General features: G+C 36.2%; 1 protein-coding gene across 6 annotated transcripts in view; it reads right to left on the bottom strand.

Annotated features, from left to right (window-relative positions):
• LOC105484936 (centrosomal protein 350) overlaps positions 1-21,165 on the bottom strand; it is a 160,477-nt gene that overhangs the window by 87,518 nt on the left and 51,794 nt on the right. For all 6 annotated transcript variants that reach the window (XM_071076405.1, XM_071076394.1, XM_071076414.1 and 3 more), the window contains exons 7-13: positions 20,526-20,639; positions 16,993-17,106; positions 11,487-11,633; positions 9,089-9,747; positions 7,960-8,081; positions 2,615-3,675; positions 770-920 (exon numbers count right to left, since the gene is read on the bottom strand). In XM_071076405.1, the coding sequence (XP_070932506.1) occupies positions 770-920; positions 2,615-3,675; positions 7,960-8,081; positions 9,089-9,747; positions 11,487-11,633; positions 16,993-17,106; positions 20,526-20,639 (2,368 nt within the window). The remainder of the gene's footprint in view (positions 1-769; positions 921-2,614; positions 3,676-7,959; positions 8,082-9,088; positions 9,748-11,486; positions 11,634-16,992; positions 17,107-20,525; positions 20,640-21,165) is intronic.

Raw genomic sequence — 21,165 nt, 5'->3', positions numbered from 1 at the left:
GTCTTTTCAGGGTCTTGCACACTAAGTGCTCAATAATGATCAGATGTTATAATCATTATAATTATTGTTTTTCAAAGCTTTGCAAATTTTTCAATGTTTTCTTGATTATAAAGAAAATTACTTATTATTTGGAACCGTGGAGTCACGTATCTATCTGATCTTCCTCAATTCTATCACAGAAAACCATTTCTCAAGCTTTTTATGTTAGTATACCATGGACTAATTTCCCAATACTCCAATACTCTACTGGGAATTCATGGACTGACTTAATAACCTATACTCTGCTTGCTATGTGCCAGGTCCTGTTCTAAGTATGTGATTTATTTTTTTCTTTCTTTTTTTGAGATAGGGTCTAGTTTTGTCACCCAGGCTGGAGTGCAGTGGTGCAATCTCGGCTCACTGCAACTTCCAACTCCCAGGGGTTCAAGCAATTTTCGTGCCTCAGCCTCACTATATTTCATTTAATACTCATAACAACTCTATGAGGCAGGCAGGTACTATCAATGTCCCCATTTCACAGAGAAGGAAGCAGAAGCACAGGATGGCTAAGTAATGTGCATAAATACAAACAACTAATAATCAGGAGAGCCTGGATTTAAACAAAGGCAGTCTGGATCCAGAGCCCCATGCCCTGGGATTTCCACTACGATGTGCAGCCTCTATATGTATCTTTAAACAAGCAAAACTTTGCTAATATTCAGACCAGAGTTCTCATTTGTACATTTTCTCACTCTTCAGAGTTTATTCCATATTGCCAATATTTTCTTACTGAGGTTCAAGAGTTGACTTTTTTTCTGTCAAAGTCCCACTCCCTGGAGAGGAGACAAAATCATCTTCATATGAAACACTGCTTAGAGGAGTTGTGGTGGCATTCAAAGGCCGTGATGTTGATGTTCCTCTGTCCAACTTGTCTTCAAACCCTGACAAAAGTAATAATTGAAACATGGTTAAAAATGAAAATCAAGAAACTGTAAGAAAAGCATCCCATACATGGAGATTAGCAATATGGGCTTAGGGACATTTTAGTTTCCTTTAATAGTGCTTCTTTTCTATTTACCTTTATATCCAACGATACTTTTTTAAAGCTTTTTATGAGGAAAATTTAAAACATACATAAAAACAGGGAGATTGGTATAATGAAACCAAAGTATTCATCATCCAGCTTCAACAATGACCAATACATCAGCAATCTAGTTTCAAATAAACCTCCTACTACCTTCATCTACCACCCCCCAGACTATTTTAAAGCAAATTGCAGATAACATTTCATTCTCATTTCATCTCTAAATATTTTAGTTTAACTATAAAATCTTAATGAACATTTAATAGAATTTAAGAAGAAACAATTTTCTTATAAAAAAAGATGTTGATTTAAGCACTTTACTTTCATCAAAAGAAATCAGAATAACTTTCAAATCAAAACAAATTTAAAATTACCACTAATAGAAATGTGGCTAAACAAAAGAAAGCAATAGCATATGAAGGTCTATACAAGACCATTAAGAAATACCTAAATATGAATTCTAGGAAAAAGCAATGTGATACCCAGTTGAGCATAAGAAGAACAGATGAAATACATTCACTATACAGAGGGGAAATCTCCGATCCAGAAATTCTAAGATAATGTTACTATAAAATGGGCAGATTCCAAATATAGCAGGAAGGATAGAGAAAGGGACTTGAGGGAATTGAGTCCATCATAGAAAAGGAAAGCCATGTTACAGGATTTCAGGGATAAGAAGGGAACGTTAGAAGTCATTGTTTCAGGAATCAAATATATAGCTACGTTACTGTTCAAAGTCTGATTGCTATTCAAACTAGTTTTAACAAACATTAATAGAGTTGTTTTCATATTAGAAATAAATGTTACTACAGTTATCCCTCTCAATTCTTGATTGCTATATTCCCAAGAATTCACAAATCACCACTGTGGTAAGAAATACACTTAGTTTCTTTCTTTTTTTTTTTTTTTTTTTTGAGATGGAGTCTCGCTCTGTCGCCCAGGCTGGAGTGCAGTGGCATGATCTCAGCTCACTGCAATGTCTGCCTCCAGGTTCAAGCGGTTCTCATGCCTCAGCCTCCCGAGTAGCTGGGATTACAGGTGCATGCCACCACACCCAGCTAAATTTTTTTTGTATTGTTAGTAGAGGCGGGGTTTCACCATGTTGGCCAGGCTGGTCTTGAACTCCTAACCTCAAGTGATCTGCCTGTCTTGGACTCTGAAAGTCCTGGGATTACAGTTGTGAGCCACTGTGCCCAGCTTATACTTAGTTTCTATAGAAGTACATAACTATGGTCACAGAAAATGTAGTATACATGTGATATATATCCAATCTTGAACATCATCTATGAATTTCTCTGAACTAGATAAAAATTTCTACAACTACCAGTCAACTATTATTTTATGACAATAACAATTTTTAAATGAAATCTTAAAGATTCAATTACTAATACTCTATTTGAGGCTTGCAGGAAATTTAGAAGATGACTAATATGGACAATAATGTCTCCATTATCCACTCAATGAAAAATGTGTACTAAAGTATATATCTTGTACAGAAACTATAATTCATCTTAATATACAAATAGTACAAGTTATACTTATTTTTCTCACCTTTTCCATATAACTGATAGGATTTTGTAAAAATATTAATGACGCTATGTGGGCTTCCCTTTGCCAATTCTTCCCATGGCCCTTTGCTTTGTGTCCCACCTACGTGCCCAAAAAGTGGCAAGAATTTTTCAGCTTCTTTCTGAAACTCTTTGATGGGTTCATGACTATTCCTTTCTCCAGCACAAAATTCCTTTTCTTTTAAAATTTCTGCTACTTTCAAAAGGGGCTGTCCATGCTGGTCTCCCTCTTCTTCGGAGAGACTCCCCTCACTAAGAAGAGGCCCTTCACTGACTGAATCTATGCTGGAACCAAGAGATATTTTGGCTTTGTCTTGAGAACAGGCTTGCATATCAGAGCTAGAAGAGTCAGTCTGCCTTTTACATAACTGTGCCAGTAGCCCTTCTGGTCTGGGACCAGGGGATCTCACTCTAAAGCTTGATATGGCACTCTGAGGTCTTATCATCTCAGGAAGCTTTTTAAATTCACTGAGATTGCCTACACCAGGAAGATCATCATCAAAAGTTGCATGAGATACACAGGTTCCCAGCATCTTCTGAATTCTGGCAGAGAAAACATCTTCAGTATCATCTTTCACAGGTGGAGTTACAGCCTTGGTCCAAGGTCCATCTTCTTGAGGTGTCTGCTGCACATCATACTCAGTGTTCCATGCTGACCCATAGTTAATGTTGGCCCCAGCTAATTTCTTGGCTTCACTTTCAATTCTGCTGGACAAAGAAGCAGCTGTTGCTTTCAAGGCTTCAATACGATCCAGTTTACTCTTATACTGACTGGCACTAGGTTTTAACAAGGCATCTGTATAAGTAGCTGGTGAGGTCACATATGGTTGAGGTGTAAAAGTTAATGGCCTTGAAGCCATATTATGATTCTTTCTGGTTGGTAAAATAGATTCAAAATCCTTATGCAAAATTCCTACATGCTCTAGACTCAAGAGATGGGAGAGTAAACTTCCAGCTGTTGCAGCAAAAGGCTGTGGTTGAGAATGGTGAACTTGTGGGCTCAATCTGTCAGGCTGCATCCATGTAGATTCCGTCAAGTCTTTCCTGGAAATGAAAGTCACAATATGTTAGCTAACTAAACCATCATTTAAAAAAAGTTTTGTTTTTGTCTGATTATAAGAGTAGTGAGTATGCACTGCAACAAAATAAGGACAGACAAAAAACATAAAAAAGATAAAGATCATTCAGCAAAACAATAAAAAAGAGGTACTGTTAATATTTCATTTAGAATTATATACTTCCAAACATTTTTCTATATGTACATTATGTTTTGGTGGTATTGTTTGTACAAAAATGGGATTTTTACCATATATACTGTTTTGCAAACTGCTTTTTTCAACTAAGATGCCATATTTTTTAAAAAAGTATTTAAAAGAAGGCAATAAGATCGTTAAAATTCTATAAACAAAATTCCTTACAATACTGATTATAGTTTTTAAAATAACATTACATAAAAGAGAAATGCTTAAAATTGCTAAATATTAATGTAGACATGATATAGATTATTCTAATCAACAAATATTTACTATATGCTGAACACTTACGTTTAACAATGTACATGCTAAACAGGGAGGTTATTATAACCTACTAATACTTGTGAAAAATTAATGAATGTGAAACAATTAAATGCAAAACTGTGAGTGCCAACTATAAATATGCAACTATAAATATAAATATACAGGGTAGGGTATCCATTAAGTATAGAAACAGAATAAAGATGTCCTAAACAACATTATGTGTATTTACCTATATCTCTAGACCATAGACTTCCTCTATATTAAGGGATACTACAGAGAGATTACAGGATGACGTCAACTATTAAGAAGACCCTTAGAGGAACAGGCCAGGAACAGTGGCTGATGCCTGTAACCCCAGCACTTTGGAAGGCTGAAGCAGGCAGATGACTTGAGGCCAAGAGTTTGAGATCAGCCTGGGCAAAATGGCGAAACCCCATCTCTACTACAAATACAAAAAAATTAGCTGGGCATGGTGGCATGTGCCTGTAGTCCTAGCTACTTGGGAGGTTAAGGCACAAGTATCACTTGAACCCGAGAGGTGGAGGATGCAGTGCCCGAGATCGTGCCACTGCACTCCAGCTGGGAGACACAGTTAAGACTCTGTCTCAAAAAAAAAAAAAAAAAAAAAAAAAAGGACAACAACATGAGGCTTTGTCCTTGGTCTTGTCCATTATTTTAGGATGATGACATAAAGGTATGCTTATCAAACTTGCAGATGACAGAAAGCTGGGAGGCATGGCTGACCCAACAAATGACCAAATTATGAGACAAATTTATTTTTATAGGCTGCAATCTTAAACCAAACTAATACGGATAAAATGTAAAGTTCTGCAACTGGATTAAAATAAGTCATCTGAAGGGGGGTAACCAGGACAATAAGAAGTTGAAAAGCATGTCATTAGAATGAAGGAAGAAAGACTAGAGCACAGATTCTATGCCTTAGAATATAGGCTATTACAAATGCAAAGCGTGAGGTTACTGGGGCCTAAACTAAGCTGGTAGTAATGGGAATACAAAGGAAGTTATAATATAAAAGATACTGATGAATAAAAATCCAAGAGCTTTAAATTCAAGTATTTAGAATGCCAATTTTACAGCAGGTGCTATGTTGATGGTAGAGAAATAGGAGACAAAAATGGATATACTTAATCCAGTTAATCCTGAGCTGGGCAGGGTAGCTCACACCTGTAATCCTACCTACTTGGGAGGCTGAGGCAGAAGAATCAATCACTTGAGGCCAGAAGTTCAAGACCAGTCTGGGCAACATAGCAAGCTCCTCATCTCCAAAAAAATAAAATAAAAATTAGCCAGGCATGGCGGTGCATGCCTACAGTCGCAGCTACTTGGGAGGCTGAGGTGGGAGGATCACTTGAATCCAAGAGGTTGAGGCTGCAGTGAGCTATGATCATGCCACTGCACTCCAGCCTGTGTGAAAAAGCAAGACCCTGTCTCCAAATTAAAAACAAGTAAAAAGGCTTCTTTTTTTTTTTGAGATGGAGTCTCGCTCTGTTGCCTAGGCTGGAGTGCAGTGGCCGGATCTCAGCTCACTGCAAGCTCCGCCTCCCGGGTTTATGCCATTCTCCTGCCTCAGCCTCCCGAGTAGCTGGGACTACAGGCGCCCGCCACCTCGCCCGGCTAGTTTTTTTGTACTTTTTAGTAGAGACAGGGTTTCACCGTGTTCGCCAGGATGGTCTCGATCTCCTGACCTCGTGATCCACCCGTCTCGGCCTCCCAAAGTGCTGGAATTACAGGCTTGAGCCACCACGCCCGGCCAAAAGGCTTAATTCTTATACTTTAGGATCTCAAGATCTACCAGGGATGACAGACTAATAAACAAACAGCTAAAATAAGACATCACAAATACTAAAACAAAGATATTAAAAGTTCAGTAGGGTATAGATGAAGAAGTAATTAACTCTGCTAGCCAAGGAAAGTGACTGTTAAGTTGGATCTTCAGTTTTCAAGGTCAGATATGGAATCTGGAGTTTTCCAGGCAGCTAACACAATAGGATATGAAGAGCAAGGAAAAGAAATGCCAAATTTTAAGCAAAAAGTAGCATGCTTTTAAACATAAAGTTATGCTAAAACTGCTAACGGAATGGGGGAGCTCAGGAATTGGGTAGCAAGAAAGTGGACACAATAAGTTAGACATCACAAGTCAAAGAAGTTGGATATTAAAAGAAAAGCGAGGAACTGATACAAGGTAGTATGGTCTAATACTAGATTTGTTTGTGTTTGGCTTGCTTCTAATATTGGATAACTTGTTTAAAATTAGAAGGAAATTCAGAGAAAGGTAAAAATTGGAGACATTAATATACCAGGGTATGTCTGACAACAATAATAGGACTGAGGTGAACTAGAAAGTATCACCTATCTAAAAGCATTCAATCGCCTCCAGAGATGACACTTAGAAAAATAAGTAAATAAATAAATAAAAGCATTCAAATTCAAAACAAAAATGTTATTTATACTTAAAGTTTGAAATGTATTTAGAACCTTAAGCAAAGCATATGAAATATTTCACTTTTGGGGAGTAGTATATAGAGTAGTTAAAGCACAGGCTTCTAGAGTCACACTGGCTAAATTAAAGCCTATCTCTATCATTAATGTTTTGACCTTTGAGAAGGCTCTTTAGGCCTCAATTACCTCTTCTGTAAAACAGGAATAACAACAGTACCTAACTTAAGGAATTACAAGGGTTAAGTAAGATAATATATGCAAAGCACTTAGATCATTGCCTGGAACCTAAGAAACACTAATAAATGTTAGCTATTTTTATTGACAGTATTATTCTAGGGACAATGAGGTAAAAAAAGGACTATGCGGGCCAGGTGCAGTGGCTCACGCCTGTAATCCCAGCACTTTGGGAGGCCGAGGTGGGTGGATCACTTGAGGTCAGGAGTTTAAGACCAGCCTGGCCAAGATGGTGAAACGCCGTCTCTACTAAAAACACAAAATTAGCCAGGTGGTAGTGGCGCATGCCTGTAATCCCAGCTATGCAGGAGGTTGAGGCAAGAGAATCGCTTGAGTGTGGGAGGCAGAGGTTGCAGTGAACCAAGATTGACCACTGCACTCCAATCTGGGCAAGAGAGTGAAACCCTGTCTCCAAAAAAAACCATAACCCAAGGGATAGTGATTTTGATTTCTATTTATGCATTCTCAAAGAATTTCAAAATCTTTCCCTTTCCAAAATGGTTATTATTACAAAGTATAATTTATAACCACGTAATCTAAACATCACCTTTACTTCCAAACTCAGTTTTTTTGTTTACTTTATTGTAAACAATATATTACAGCAAAAAAAATTTTCTTAAGAAAATTTAAGGTAAAATAGTCTGTTGACTATCTGAAATCAAATCAGATCCCTCCCTAGTCCTTATTAGTATGTTCACAAGCATATCCAAAGGTAGCTCTTGAAAGTACAATGGATAAATTGTTCTTACACATAAGAAGAAATCTTAAATAGCAGTGGATACAGAAATCCTGTCTGAAAATTATTAACCACAAACACTTTAAAATTTCACTGTCATTCATTCATCCAACACACTTTTATTGTAAAGGCAAGAGTGCTTCCAGCTGTAAAAGAAACTGACATTTACATTAAAAGGTAAAATTTGAACAACTGGCCTAGGGCATACAGTAAGTACAGATGTGCACTATGCTTAAATTTCAGAAGATATGAACCAATTTCTAAATAAACCTCTCTGCCCTCTTGTTCACAAAGGTCAACAAAATTCACTGAACACAGACTACTCCACTAAATTTCATGAAAAGAAAGAATCTTAATCATCTTTCATTCTTCCCTTTTTACCTTGTAAGAGGCTGTGGAGGTTCCGAGAGAGACAGGTCACTACTAGAAGACGCACTTGGGGGACGTTCCTGTATTTTGTTTTCTTTGTCAGATTCTCCAGATGGCTGATACCCTGGTTTGGCCTAGGAGAAAAGGACATCAAATTTATATGAGTTTTATCACAAAGATATATTCAGGTAGCACCTAAGAAAAACATTAAGTCACCTCAGCTCTACAAAGATCATAAAATGTACGAGTTTTTTTCTCAAAACCAATTAAAATTTATTTTGTCTTAAAAACAAACGTTACTAATAGCTAAACGCCATCTAAAATCCAACAGGGAGCCACGCTCTTTGGGAGGCTGAAGTGGGAGGATCACTTGAGTCCAGGTGTTCAAGACCAGCATGGGCAACACAGTGCGACCCTGTCTCTACAAAATATAAACAATTTCCCAGGCATGGTGGTGCACACCTCCTACCTCCACTTCCACCTCTACCTCTTTTGCCTCTGCCACCCTTGAGACAGCAAGACCAACTCCTCCTCTTGCTCCTCCTCTCAGCCTATTCAACATGAAGATGACGAGGATAAAGACCTTGATGATCCATTTCCACTTAATGAATAGTCAATATATTTTCTCTTCCTTATGATTTTCTTAATAACATTTTCTTTAGTGTATTTCACTGCAAGAATACAGTGCATAATATAGACAACATATAAAATATGTGTTAATCAACATTATGTTATAAGGCTTCCGGTCAACAGTTGGCTATTAGTTAATTAGTTTTTGGAGAATCAAAAGTTACAAGTGGATTTTCAACTGCAAAGGCGTTGGCACCCCAATCCCCACATTGTTCAAGGGTCAACTGTATTTGTTCAGTACTACAATGAAAACTATGCAGGGATTTAACTAATAGCAATGATGAGAGGAAAATAAATCAGTCACAATCACTGTAGGAAATTCTTACTTCAGCTTTTATTTTCCATCACATTTATCACATTACTCCCCATATTTAATACACTTCATGAAGGCCACGATTTTTATTAGTATTATCTGAGCATACTAGGAATGATGGGTAATGTTTACATAGTATAGCAAATAAGCATTTCCTAACCATGAACGACTCTCCTTTATATATGTCACTACTATTACCTGTGTTTCCTGCGTAACATGTTGATGAGATGGCTCTTCAAGCAAGGTCTTTTCTAGTAGCAATTTGGAGTAAGTCTCCTGTAGTCGCCTAGTTGCTGATGGCTCAGAAGGAGGCACATTTTTTACTTTAGTAAAGGCTTCTTTCTGCTTCCGGTAGAGCTCTTGTAATCGTTTGTTTTTCTGTTCTGTAGCCTCCTTTTGAGCCTTCTTCTCTTCATTTTGCTTTCTCTTCCTTTCCTCTTGCTGCCTAACAATGTACTGTCGTACCTCGTCTGTGTCATAGTGGCGCCTTTTAGAAATAACAGGGGGATCCTCATTAGCTGTTATTTTGTCAGGTTTTCTTTTTACTGGGCTGTGACTCCTAGGAGCGTGTATTGGTGCTGATGACTTCTGATTCTGTAAGTCTCCAGTATCTTGCTTTGCAGTGTGAGCTGTAGAATCTAGCTGTAGGTCATCAAGAATGCCACGAATTTCAACAGGTAAAAAGTCCTTATTTAAGGCAGTATTTTCCTCCTGCTTATTATCTGGAAGAGATGAAGCTAGTTTCTTTATATTATTTTCAGACCGAGATTTACTTCTCGAACGTTCTGAATTTCGTTGAAGATGTCTATGTAAAACATCTAACCTGGGATCAGATTCTGCTCTTCCAATGTGACCCCCTGCAAAGTATGAACTGTTAGTGATATACTGAAATTCTATACTCATTCCTAAGATTTAACTGCATTAACAAGAAAATTAGAGAATTTCATTTTAACTTAAACTCAAATTCAAATATCCTATAGTCTTCTGAAGAACATTATAAAAGGAAAGAAAAGCTTCCCTTTTTAGCAGTAAAAGAATCTCAGTCTTCTGGAAAACTGTTATTTCCTTGGTTTGTTTTTAAATACAGTTGGAAATATTTCTGGAAAAAAAGGATAGCTCTTATGGTTGTTATGAATATTTAGCATTTCGATTTCTCTCTCATATACATATTTAATGTTACTATTTCTCTCAAAAGGCTGTTAAAAACGTCAACAGTCTTTTTAGTGGAAGGCATCCCAATGAGAAGCAAGGAAATGGAAATGTCTTAATAATCCTAAAAAATATATTTTTTAAAGCTTTGCAAAGACCAGACTGCATATGCCAAATAATAATGGCACTGAAAATATTAGTTTTTCTGAAAATTCTACAACACTGACCCATTTCATAATTACATGAAATGGCACTACGTTCAGACAAGTTTATCAAAGGATTTCTGAAACTTTGTATTTCTCGTTAATATAAGGAAAAGATTAGCATTAGTCTCTCATCTGATCACATTTACATTTTTAAACATCTATATAACAAATGCTCAAATATTCTTAAAATTGTGTGTATTTTACCCTATTTCCAGAGAAAATGGGCAAAGTTTAGCAAGAAACATATGAAGAATATAATGATTCCTTTTACTAGAATGCTGCTTCTACAGAGCCAGGGATTGGGTCTATTTTGCTTATTTTGAAGCCCAAGAGATTACAGCAGTGCCTACTATGTAGTGGGCACTCAGTAAATATTTTGTTGAATAAATGTTAAGCCTCTACAACTCTCCAGTGAAGGATGGAAAAACTTAAAATATTCAGGAAAAAAAATCATGTTATCATCAAAATATCTGGTAACATGGCTTTAGACTGAGAATACACATGAGCGTATTTACAAGCTAGATAAAAGTGAAGAGGCCCAAATACAAAGTATTGACTTCTATGTGCCAAATTATAGTTGCAACTGCATCTTACTGAATCCATTCCAGAAGTTCACATTAAATTGAAACAAATTTGGCTGCTAAAAAGAAAAACTGGCATATGAGTATTTATTTCACTTCCCAAAATTAGTGTTCATGAAAAAAGTAGTTATTTGAAATAGTGTTCACTCAAGAAACTTTGATAGGAGAAAAACAGTGGACTTGAGGGTCAAACTAAACAGTTCTGCCACCAAGTCTGACACCCACTGACTACATACCCATGGGAAAAATCACTTCTCTTTCGGAGCCTGTTTCCCTAATCTGTCAAATAAAAAAATCCAACCTTGTGAATGTTTGTACATGTTTGCTTGAATATGTTGGGATGAACCAGGTTGGACTTGATTCTCTCTAAGGTCCCTAAAAGTCTAATATGATTTCATTAAAATAATGCTTTCATATTCACAATGACAGCTAATTGAAATTAATACAACATAAACAAAATTATTCATAAAGATGAACATAACACCTCTATGCAGATATTATCCATAAACAAGCCCAATAGAACATTTTTTTCTTTTTTGAGCTACATTCAAAATTATAAAGCAAAGTCCTAACACATTCTTAAGAGTACATTTTCCTTCTCTAAGTACTTGATAGCAATTTTTAATTGTTTTCTCAACAATTTTAATTATAGCTACTTACCAGATTTAACAGTTCTTTCTCTTCCACCTCTGTCACTTGATGCTGTTCTTCGCTGTTTTGGCTCCATTCTGGGTGCAGGTCCCAGAATCTTCTTTACTAATTTTTGTCCATCTCGCCACGAAGATGTACTTATAAGATGACTACTACCTAAAAAAATACATTGCACTGAAATTAAAATTTAAATTTTAATTGTAAGAAGTGTATCTACTCAACCATACGGGTTTTATTATTAATCTTATGCTTATCTGTCAAGGTCAAAAGATTTACAAATAATGATATTGTTAAACCCTAACCTCCCCAAGTCAGTTAACCGTTTGTTTATATCTTGATTTACCCACACATCTGAAATAAATGTAAAATGCTTTGAAAGTTAAGTACCAAATAATGATTCCTAAACCTCAAGAACTAAGGCACAAGACTGGCCTGGCCAATATGGCAAAACCCTGTCTGTACTAAAAATACAAAAAATTAGCCAGGCGTGGTGGAGGGTGCCTATAATCCCAGCTACCAAGGAGGCTGAGACACGAGAATCGCTTGAACCCAAGCAGCAGAGGTTGCAGTGAGCTGAGATCGCACCCCACTGCACTCTAGCCTGGCGACAGAGCAAGACACCATCTCAAAAAAAAGAACTAAGGCAGCAAATTTGACAAAACAAAAATATGTCTTAACACACAACAAGTGTTTGGTTTACAAATATCTAGCACCATACATGGCACACGATAAAATAATACGTTTGCTTAAAAAAGAAAGACTTAATCAAAGAACATGTAAAAACTTTTGAGGAAACATATAACAAAGAGTTAACAATGATTACTTTTGAAGGGGATGGTATTACAGGGACTTTCACATTATATTTTACAGGTATATACCAAAAGTACACACCACTTTTCTATGTACAAAACAGTAACATTTAAAAAGTATAATCATTTTAAAAGGTCCTCACATCACAAAAATTCAAAAAAATAAGTGATTCAATAAATACAACTGTTTACCAGGAGAAAAAAGGATTTTCATCCATTAGCTTCAGAATGTAAGAAATTAAAAATTAAGCAATCATCTCAAAATAGTGACTAAAAAAAAATGAAATAAAAGACTGTTTACAAAATAGAAACTACAAAAAAAAAAAAACATGGAATAAAAGTGTTTAAATGCAAAATAAGATAAGAAATAAAGGTCAGGCCTGGTGGCTCATGCCTGTAATCCCAGCACTTTGAGAGGCTGAGGTAGGAGAAATGCTTGGGGCCAAGAGTTTGAATCCAGCTTGGGAAACACAGCAAGATCCTGTCTCTACAAAGAATTAAGATTAAAAAAAAATTAGCTGGGTACAGTGATGCATGCCTGTAGTTGCAGCTACCCAGGAGGCTGAGGTGGGAGTATCACTTGAACCCAGGAGTTCAAGGATACAGTCAGCTAAGATCACGCCACTGTGCTCCAGCCTGGGACACTGAGTGAGATCCTGACTCCAAAAAAAAAAAAAAAAAAAAGGAAGGAAAAAAAGAAAGGAAGGAAGAAATAGTAGCACTTCAAGCCTAATTAAATTATTATAAACATTTTTACATTAATAGCCAATGCTGATAAAATTATAATAAAATCATTCTGCCTATACATTACTTGCTGAAATATAAGTGGGTATAGTTTCTTTAAAAAAAAAAAAAAAAAAAAAAGCAAACATGAGATTATGTGTCAGGGACCCCAACAGTATTCATTCCCCTTGATCAATGATCCAACAAACAGAAATTTATACAATATAAATAATCTAAAAGAAAGAAAAAAATAAATGAAAATGTTGACTGTATCATTTTTATACTATCAGAAGTAACTAAATACTGAATAATGGTGAATAATTACTATTTCTACTAGAATATTGTGTGGCCATTACAAATCGCAATTTTCATAAGAAACAACAGAAATGTTCCTCCGAGAAGATGCAAAAATCAATGAAATTTTACATATACAAAAAAATTTACATAAACAGTGATTACCATAACATACTATTATAATTTTAAAATGAATGTAAGGAAACATACAAAGTAATACTTGTTCTTTATTTAAGTCTGGATTGTGGTTTTATCTGTTTTCTTCTATTTTCCCAGCTGTCTGTGATGCTATTTTATTGTATTTATAATAAAAGACATTCCATTTAGAGTTTCTTTAAAAAGGGCTTTAATTTGTAAGTTTAAATGGAAGTATCATTTTAATAAAAACATCAATTATAAAAAGGTGAGTTTTAATGTGTGCTGTTTACTTTAGAAATGTTTTTGCACCTTGTTATTAACCTTATACAGTTGACCTAAAATATTTAAAGGGTTTTAAGTATACTGTTCAATCTATTTATAAGAAACTTTATGTTCTTATGTAAAATGAGAGAATAGGCTTCTCTTCAATTTCAGCCTGATTTTCTGAATCAAAAACAAGCAACCATGAATACACTGGGTAGTTATTTATACATTTGGCATCTGAATATGTTGAGGGATTATTTCTAAATTCTAACTTTCTGGAAGAGTTACACACAGTCACTGGTTTTAAAAAAAAAAAGGACTTCCACTACATAAACTATTAATACAGCTTTAGCACATTTAATGACTCTCTATCTAGCTCATTGCCACAGTGCATATATGAGAATTAGCCTACCACAAAACTGGATGAATACAATTCAAGATCAGTGTTCATAAGTTTTAGTGGTCCCTGTGCTTCATTTCAAACTACGCTTCTGAAAACAGTATTACGTAATGCCACATGAAACACAATACTTTTTAAAAATGTAATTATTGCCTGGGTGCAATGGCTCATGCCTGTAATCCTAACACTTTGGGAGGCTAAGACAGTAGTATTGCTTGAGGCTAGGAGTTCAAGACCAGCCTGGCCAACACGGCAAAACCCCATCTCTACTAAAAATACAAAAATTAGCCAGGCATGGTGGCACATGCCTGTCATTCCAGCTACTCGGGAGGCTGAGGCACGAGAATCATTTGAACCAGGAGGCGGAGATTACAGTGAGCCAAGACTGTGCCACTGTACACCAGCTTGAGTGGCAGAGCAAGACTGTCTCAAAAAATAAAGTAAAATAAAATGTAATTGTTAATGCTCAGATAACTCACGTTTTTGTAACATTTTATTTTTTTATCTGTATATAGCAAGTGTCACTCTATTATGACATCTAAAGTTAACAATGGGTGTCACAGAATGTGTTATCCGCCATTCTACTGATTAGCGTATGACTAGAAAAACAGATGCCTGATCAAAAACCAGCACCCCGTCAGTTCTGCCCTGGTGTTCTCATAACATCTTGTGACCTCTTACCGCAGCACTCATCATACTTTATTGTAACCACATATCTATTTCCTGACAAGACTATAAGCTCCATGAAGGTAGCGGTTAGATGCATCTTGCTTACCAATGTATTGTCTAAGTTTAGTACAGCACAGTACCTCACATACAGCAAATGCTCAAAAATATTAATATTTGTAGAATAAATGAATGAATGAATGAATGTAGAATGTCTCTAAATTGATAGTGACAGGTTCCCAACTTTCTCCATTCTCTTGGCCCAAATTACTCACTGAGATGAATATGACATTCTAAATAGCCATTTTCAATATGGCCAGAAATAAAATTACTATTATTAATGGAGTCATAGCTAACAGCTGAGTCCTTATCATGTGCCAGGCATATGAGTGTTTTTGGGTATTAACTCCTAGTTCTCAGAACACCCCTGTGGGATAAATACTACTGCTTTCCCATTTTACATATGGGAAAACCAAGGCACACTAAAATTAGCTCATTTACCAAAGGAACAAAGCTAGTCATAAATCTGGGCAACCTGGATGAGGGCCAAAATGTTATGGAACTAGAGAATTATCTTCTTTCTATCCTTGATCAATTCAGAGTTCCACCTGACCAATAATGGGATGGAACACCACAGTTCTGATGTGCAACATTTATTATCTTTTGAGAATAAGTGAGAGGATTTAGTGACATTCAGAAACAATCCCCTTGTATATAAATTTCACAACCTAAAAATTACCTTTAATCTGGTTAACTTATATTAAAAATAATCATTAAAAAAATTGGAGGGATGACCGATGTGTTCAGTACGTTGATGAACATATGGTGAACAAATGGTTTCATGGATGTATAAAAATATGAAAATGTATCAAACTATACATTCTAAATATGTGCAGTTTATGTCAATTACACCTTAACACACACACACACACGTGCACACACACACGATACATAAAATGTATTAATTTTTCATATGTGCCAAACAATGAGAAATTTGGTAACAGTAATATTTAACTTCAAGATGGATTAAAGACTTAAATGTAAGACCTAAAACCATAAAAACCCTAGAATAAAACCTAGGCAATACCATTCAGGACACACACATGGGCAAAGACTTCATGACTAAAACACCAAAAGCAATGGCAACAAAAGCCAAAATTGACAAATAGGGTCTAATTAAACTAAAGAGCTTCTGTATAGCAAAAGAAACTATCATCAGAGTGAACAGGCAACCTACAGAACGGGAGAAAATTTCTGCAATCTATCCATCTGACGAAGGGCTAACATCCAGAATCTACAAGGAACTTAAACAAATTTACAAGAAAAAAACAACCCCATCAAAAAGTGGGCAAACGATATGAACAGACACTTCTCAAAAGAAAACATTTATGCAGCCAACAAACATATGAAAAAAAACTCATCATCACTGGTCATTAGAGAAATGCAAATCAAAACCACAATGAGATACCATCTCATGCCAGTTAGAACAGTGATCATTAAAAATTCAGGAAACAACAGATGCTGGAGAGGATGTGGAGGAATAGGAATGCTTTTACACTGTTGGTGGGAGTGTAAATTAGTTCAACTATTGTGGAAGACAGTGTGGCAATTCCTCAAGAATCTAGAACTAGAAATATCATTTGACTCAGCATTCCCATTATTGGGTATATACCCAAAGGATTATAAATCATTCTACTATAAAGACACATGCACATGTATGTTTACTGCAGCACCATTCACAATAGAAAAGACTTGGAACCAACCCAAATGTCCATCAATGATAGACTGGATTAAGAAAATGTGGCACATATATACCATGGAATACTATGCAGCCATAAAAAAGGATGAGTTCATGTCCTTTGCAGGGACATGGATGAAGCTGGAAACCATCATTCTCAGCAAACAAACACAGGAAAAGAAAACCAAACACCGCATGTTCTCACTCATAAGTGGGAGCTGAACAATGAGAACACATGGACACAGGGAGGGGAACATTACACACCGGGGCCTGTCGGGGGCTGGGAGGCTAGGGGAGGGATAGCATTAGGAAAAATACCTAATGCAGATGATGGGTTGATGGGTACAACAAACCACCATGGCACGTGCATACCCTGTGTAACAAACCTGCACGTTCTGCACATGTATCCCAGAACTTAAAGTATAATGAAAAAATTAATCAATTTAAAAAAAAAAAAAGGATGGATATGTTGAGAAAACTAACCTGTTCTGCATTCTGTACTTGATAACTGTGCTACTTTCTGGACTTTTCGTACTGGCTTGACTACTTTCTTCTCTTTACTTTTTTCAGCAGGTTTCTCCTTTATAGAAATATCATCTGAAAAGCAGAAACATTTACAGCAAATATAACAATGATTCTCACTCACTTACTTATCCTCCCCCTATAGGAAAAATCAGTGTAAAGTATATGCTGCAGGAAGGGAAAAAGAAACGTACATTGAGGCTATTTCTATGGCCCATATAATACCAAACATCAACTCCTTTTATGGAAAAAAGGAGTTGGAAAATATCTAAAGATTACCACTACTCCACTATTGGGTTCCAATCCTTTGTTATTTATTTATTCTTCTAAGAAACTCTTGAGAAATTTACTTAGTTTCACAAATGCTTTCCAAGTCAGGATCATTGCATTTTATAGAATCTCAGAGGTGCGCACTCTCACAGATTCCTATTTCATTTAGAAATTTCTATATAAAAACTTTACAAAATACTCAATAAAATATTCTTAAATTAAGGCTTTATGATGATGCTAGTAAAACATGTCAAGGTATTTTATACATACATTATTACTAATTTTTTAAAAATCCAACTTGCAGAAATAAACTGATTACACATGTTAAGCTTAAAAAATTAACCTCAATTATGGATCTGAATAAATGTACTTTAAAATATGTGTAGAGTTCTGCATTCTGGACAGAGTGGAAATAAGTATAAGTAAAGGCCTTAAAGCAGGACCATACCTAGTATCTAAAAAAAAAACCAGCAAGCAGGTCAGTGTGAGTGGACTGAACAAAGAAAAGAATAGTAGGAACTAGGGTCAGAGACATAACTAAGGGCCAGATCATGCAGGGCTATTTAGGCCATTGTAAGAATTTCAGGTTTCACTCAAGAGTGAGATGGAAGGTTTTGAGAGATTATGAACAAAGGAGCAACATGATCTAAATTAATTTTTAGCAAGTTATGATGACAATAGACTCATTAGAAGAAGAGCAGATAGAGGAAGACCAGTGAGGAGACTACCAGAATAATCCAGATAGGAAACTGATGGTGCTCTCGATCTAGGTGGTGGTGATAGAAGTAGTGAAAGTGATTACATTCTAAGTATATTTCAGACAATATTACATACAAAATATGAGGCGGGGATGTGATACTCAAGAGTGACAAGATTTGGGGGCCTGAACAATTAAAGGGATATAATTAAGTGACATGGAGACACTACCAGAATAGCAGGTTTAAAGGGTATATCATGACCACATTTATTTAGTTAGTTCCATTTTGGATATATTTAGATTGAGAAATCTATTATACATCCAAAGGGAGACATGGAAGTAGCAGCTGGATATAAGTTAATTCACAGGGCAAGTGTGGGCCAAAGACATTACTTTGGGAATCACTAGTAACAGGGAACATTTAAAGACCTGAGACTAATTTGTCCTGTGTGCATATAGACAAGCTTTAAAAAAAGAAAGAAAAATAGAGTGAGTAGAGGGAGGGGGATTGGAGAGACAGAAAATGAAAGAAAGGGAAGAAAAGGAAGGGGGGAAGGTAAGAAAAAAAAAAGAAATTTAAAAAAAAAGAGAGGCCGGGCGCGGTGGCTCAAGCCTGTAATCCCAGCACTTTGGGAGGCCGAGACGGGCGGATCACGAGGTCAGGAGATTGAGACCATCCTGGCTAACACAGTGAAACCCCGTCTCTACTAAAAAATACAAAAAAAAACTAGCCGGGCGCGGTGGCGGGCGCCTGTAGTCCCAGCTACTCAGGAGGCTGAGGCAGGAGAATGGCGTGGACCCGGGAGGCGGAGCTTGCAGTGAGCTGAGATCCGGCCACTGCACTCCAGCCTGGGCTACAGAGCGAGACTCCGTCTCAAAAAAAAAAAAAAAAAAAAAAAAAAAAAAAAAAAAAAAAAAAAGAGAGAGGAGAAAGAAAGAAAGCCAGCCAGCCAGACAGCCTGCCTGCCCAAGCACTGAGGACTGAGGTCAGGGCATCCTGATGATTAGGGAAAAACAACTGAAAAATAATAGTTAGATTTAGGAGGAAAACCAGATACTTAAAGTATTCTAGATGTCAAGTGAACAGTTTCAAAGAAGTGATCAATCATGCTGCTGACAGATCATGATAACAAATTAGTATTAAATATTGCATTTAGCAATGCAGAAGTCACTGATGATCTTGATAAATAGGAACAAACACCTATAGAAAGGATTTAAGAGAAAGACAGGAGACAAATTGAAGACAATGAGCATAAGGCAACTTTTTGCAGTTTTGCTGAACACAAGAAACAAACAGGGCAGCAGCTGGAGAAAAGTAAGGCCAAAAGAGGGGTTCTTTTATGATGACTGATATAACAGCACATTATCACATAGTATGTTGATGAGCATGACCTGGTAGAGAGGGAAAACTTGATGATGCAAAAGAAAGGCAATAGGGCTGAAGTAACATCCTTAAATACATAAAAGCAAATGGAATCTAAAACACAAGCAGATGGGTGAGTCTTAGCTAGGCACATCATAGTTCATCTACCATAACAAGAGAGAAGGCAGAATATGAAAGTCTTCTGACATAGTTTACTAGTCTACAATGATACTATCCTATGAGATATATTGTTATTATTCCTATTTTACAGATGAGAAAACCAATAAAGAGAAGTTATGTAACACAGCTAATATACTCAACTAATAAGTGACAGAGGCAGAACTGGAACCCTTGAAAGCTGATTCCAAAATCTTTGCTCTTAACTACTACATTATTCTTCCTTTCCACATGAGAAAAAAATTTCTGAATTGAGTGTTGTTGTATAATAATAGCAAGAAAACTGGATTGGACACTTAATGCCACAGAAATGTATTAGTAGAAGCTTTATGAGGCCTTACTACAAAGACCTCACACTTTAGAATCACAGTTGGTTTCAAATCTTGGCTTCCATTCTTAACTACTCTATCCAACCCTAGGAGACTCTTTGAGCCTCCATTTCCTCAACTGTAAAAAATACAAAAGACCACTCAGCATCTTGCCCAAGCTCATACTATTCGGTAGGTAGTACCATTATTAGTATGACCTTCCTAATACCCTCTCCCAGTCTTCCATGGGTTCCTTTTACTTACAATTCCTAACTTATTCCCTTCCTATAATAATTATTTTTATTTTGGTATCTTGCTCTCAAGTAAGTATCTTATCTGCTGCCTGACAAATTACTACGTCGAAGATCTCAGAGGCCTAAGCAGAAGTAAACTTCAACTAAATTCTGCTATGTTTCCTTCAAATCAGGCAGTCCCAACTCTGAAAGTCCCTCAGTTTAAACATAGCCTAGTTTCTGTCTCATTAACCATGTAAGCTAATTTTAACCCTGGAGCTGAGTCTAGAGGCTAACAGAGCCTTATGCCTCAAACCACTACAACTTCAGTAAGCCGTGCAGTTACAGAAGGAAAATATTGTTAGTTTGGTGACAATTTTATATGTAAATATTATAAATTAGAGAGCATGTATGACACTCAAAACATAAGAAAGTTCTATTCTCACCTGCAAAGTGAAGTGCTAAATCTCGATACAGTTCTCTACTCATGTTTTGAAACTCAGCCTCCTGCCACACTTTCCCATCAGGTGTTCGAATCTTGGTCTCTGAAGGGTTGAAACCTAATACATACCAGTAACACAGAATATTCTTATCAAAGTTGCTTTATAAGTTTTGTTTGTTATACTTTTTAAAGTGATATATAATCGACATACATAAAATTCACGCTTAAGTGTACAATTCAGTGGTTTATAGTATAGTCACAAAATTGCAAAACTATTGTCATTATCTAATCCCAAAGCATTTAATCAGCCTGAAAGAAACCCTGTACCTCTTAGCAGTCACTCCTTGTATGACCCACTCCATCCCCTGGCAACTACTAATCTACTTTCTATCTTTACGGATTTTCCTATTCTGGACCTTTCATACAAACCAAATCATATATCATGTGGTCTTTTGTGTCTTATTTTTATCTCACTTTTCATGTTTTCAAGGTTCAACCATCATGTAACATGTATCAGGGCTTTATTCCTTTTTATTGGCAAGTGATAGTCCATTGCATGACCATACCAATACTTTAGCCATTCATCAGCCGATAGACTTTTGGGTTTTTTCTAATTTTTGGCTATTATTAATAATGCTGCTATG

Source organism: Macaca nemestrina, chromosome 1 (genome assembly GCF_043159975.1).
Source record: "Macaca nemestrina isolate mMacNem1 chromosome 1, mMacNem.hap1, whole genome shotgun sequence".
NCBI classification, from domain to species: domain Eukaryota; kingdom Metazoa; phylum Chordata; class Mammalia; order Primates; family Cercopithecidae; genus Macaca; species Macaca nemestrina.
Note: the sequence above shows the minus strand (reverse complement) of the source record. Positions and strands in the feature narration are given on the sequence as shown.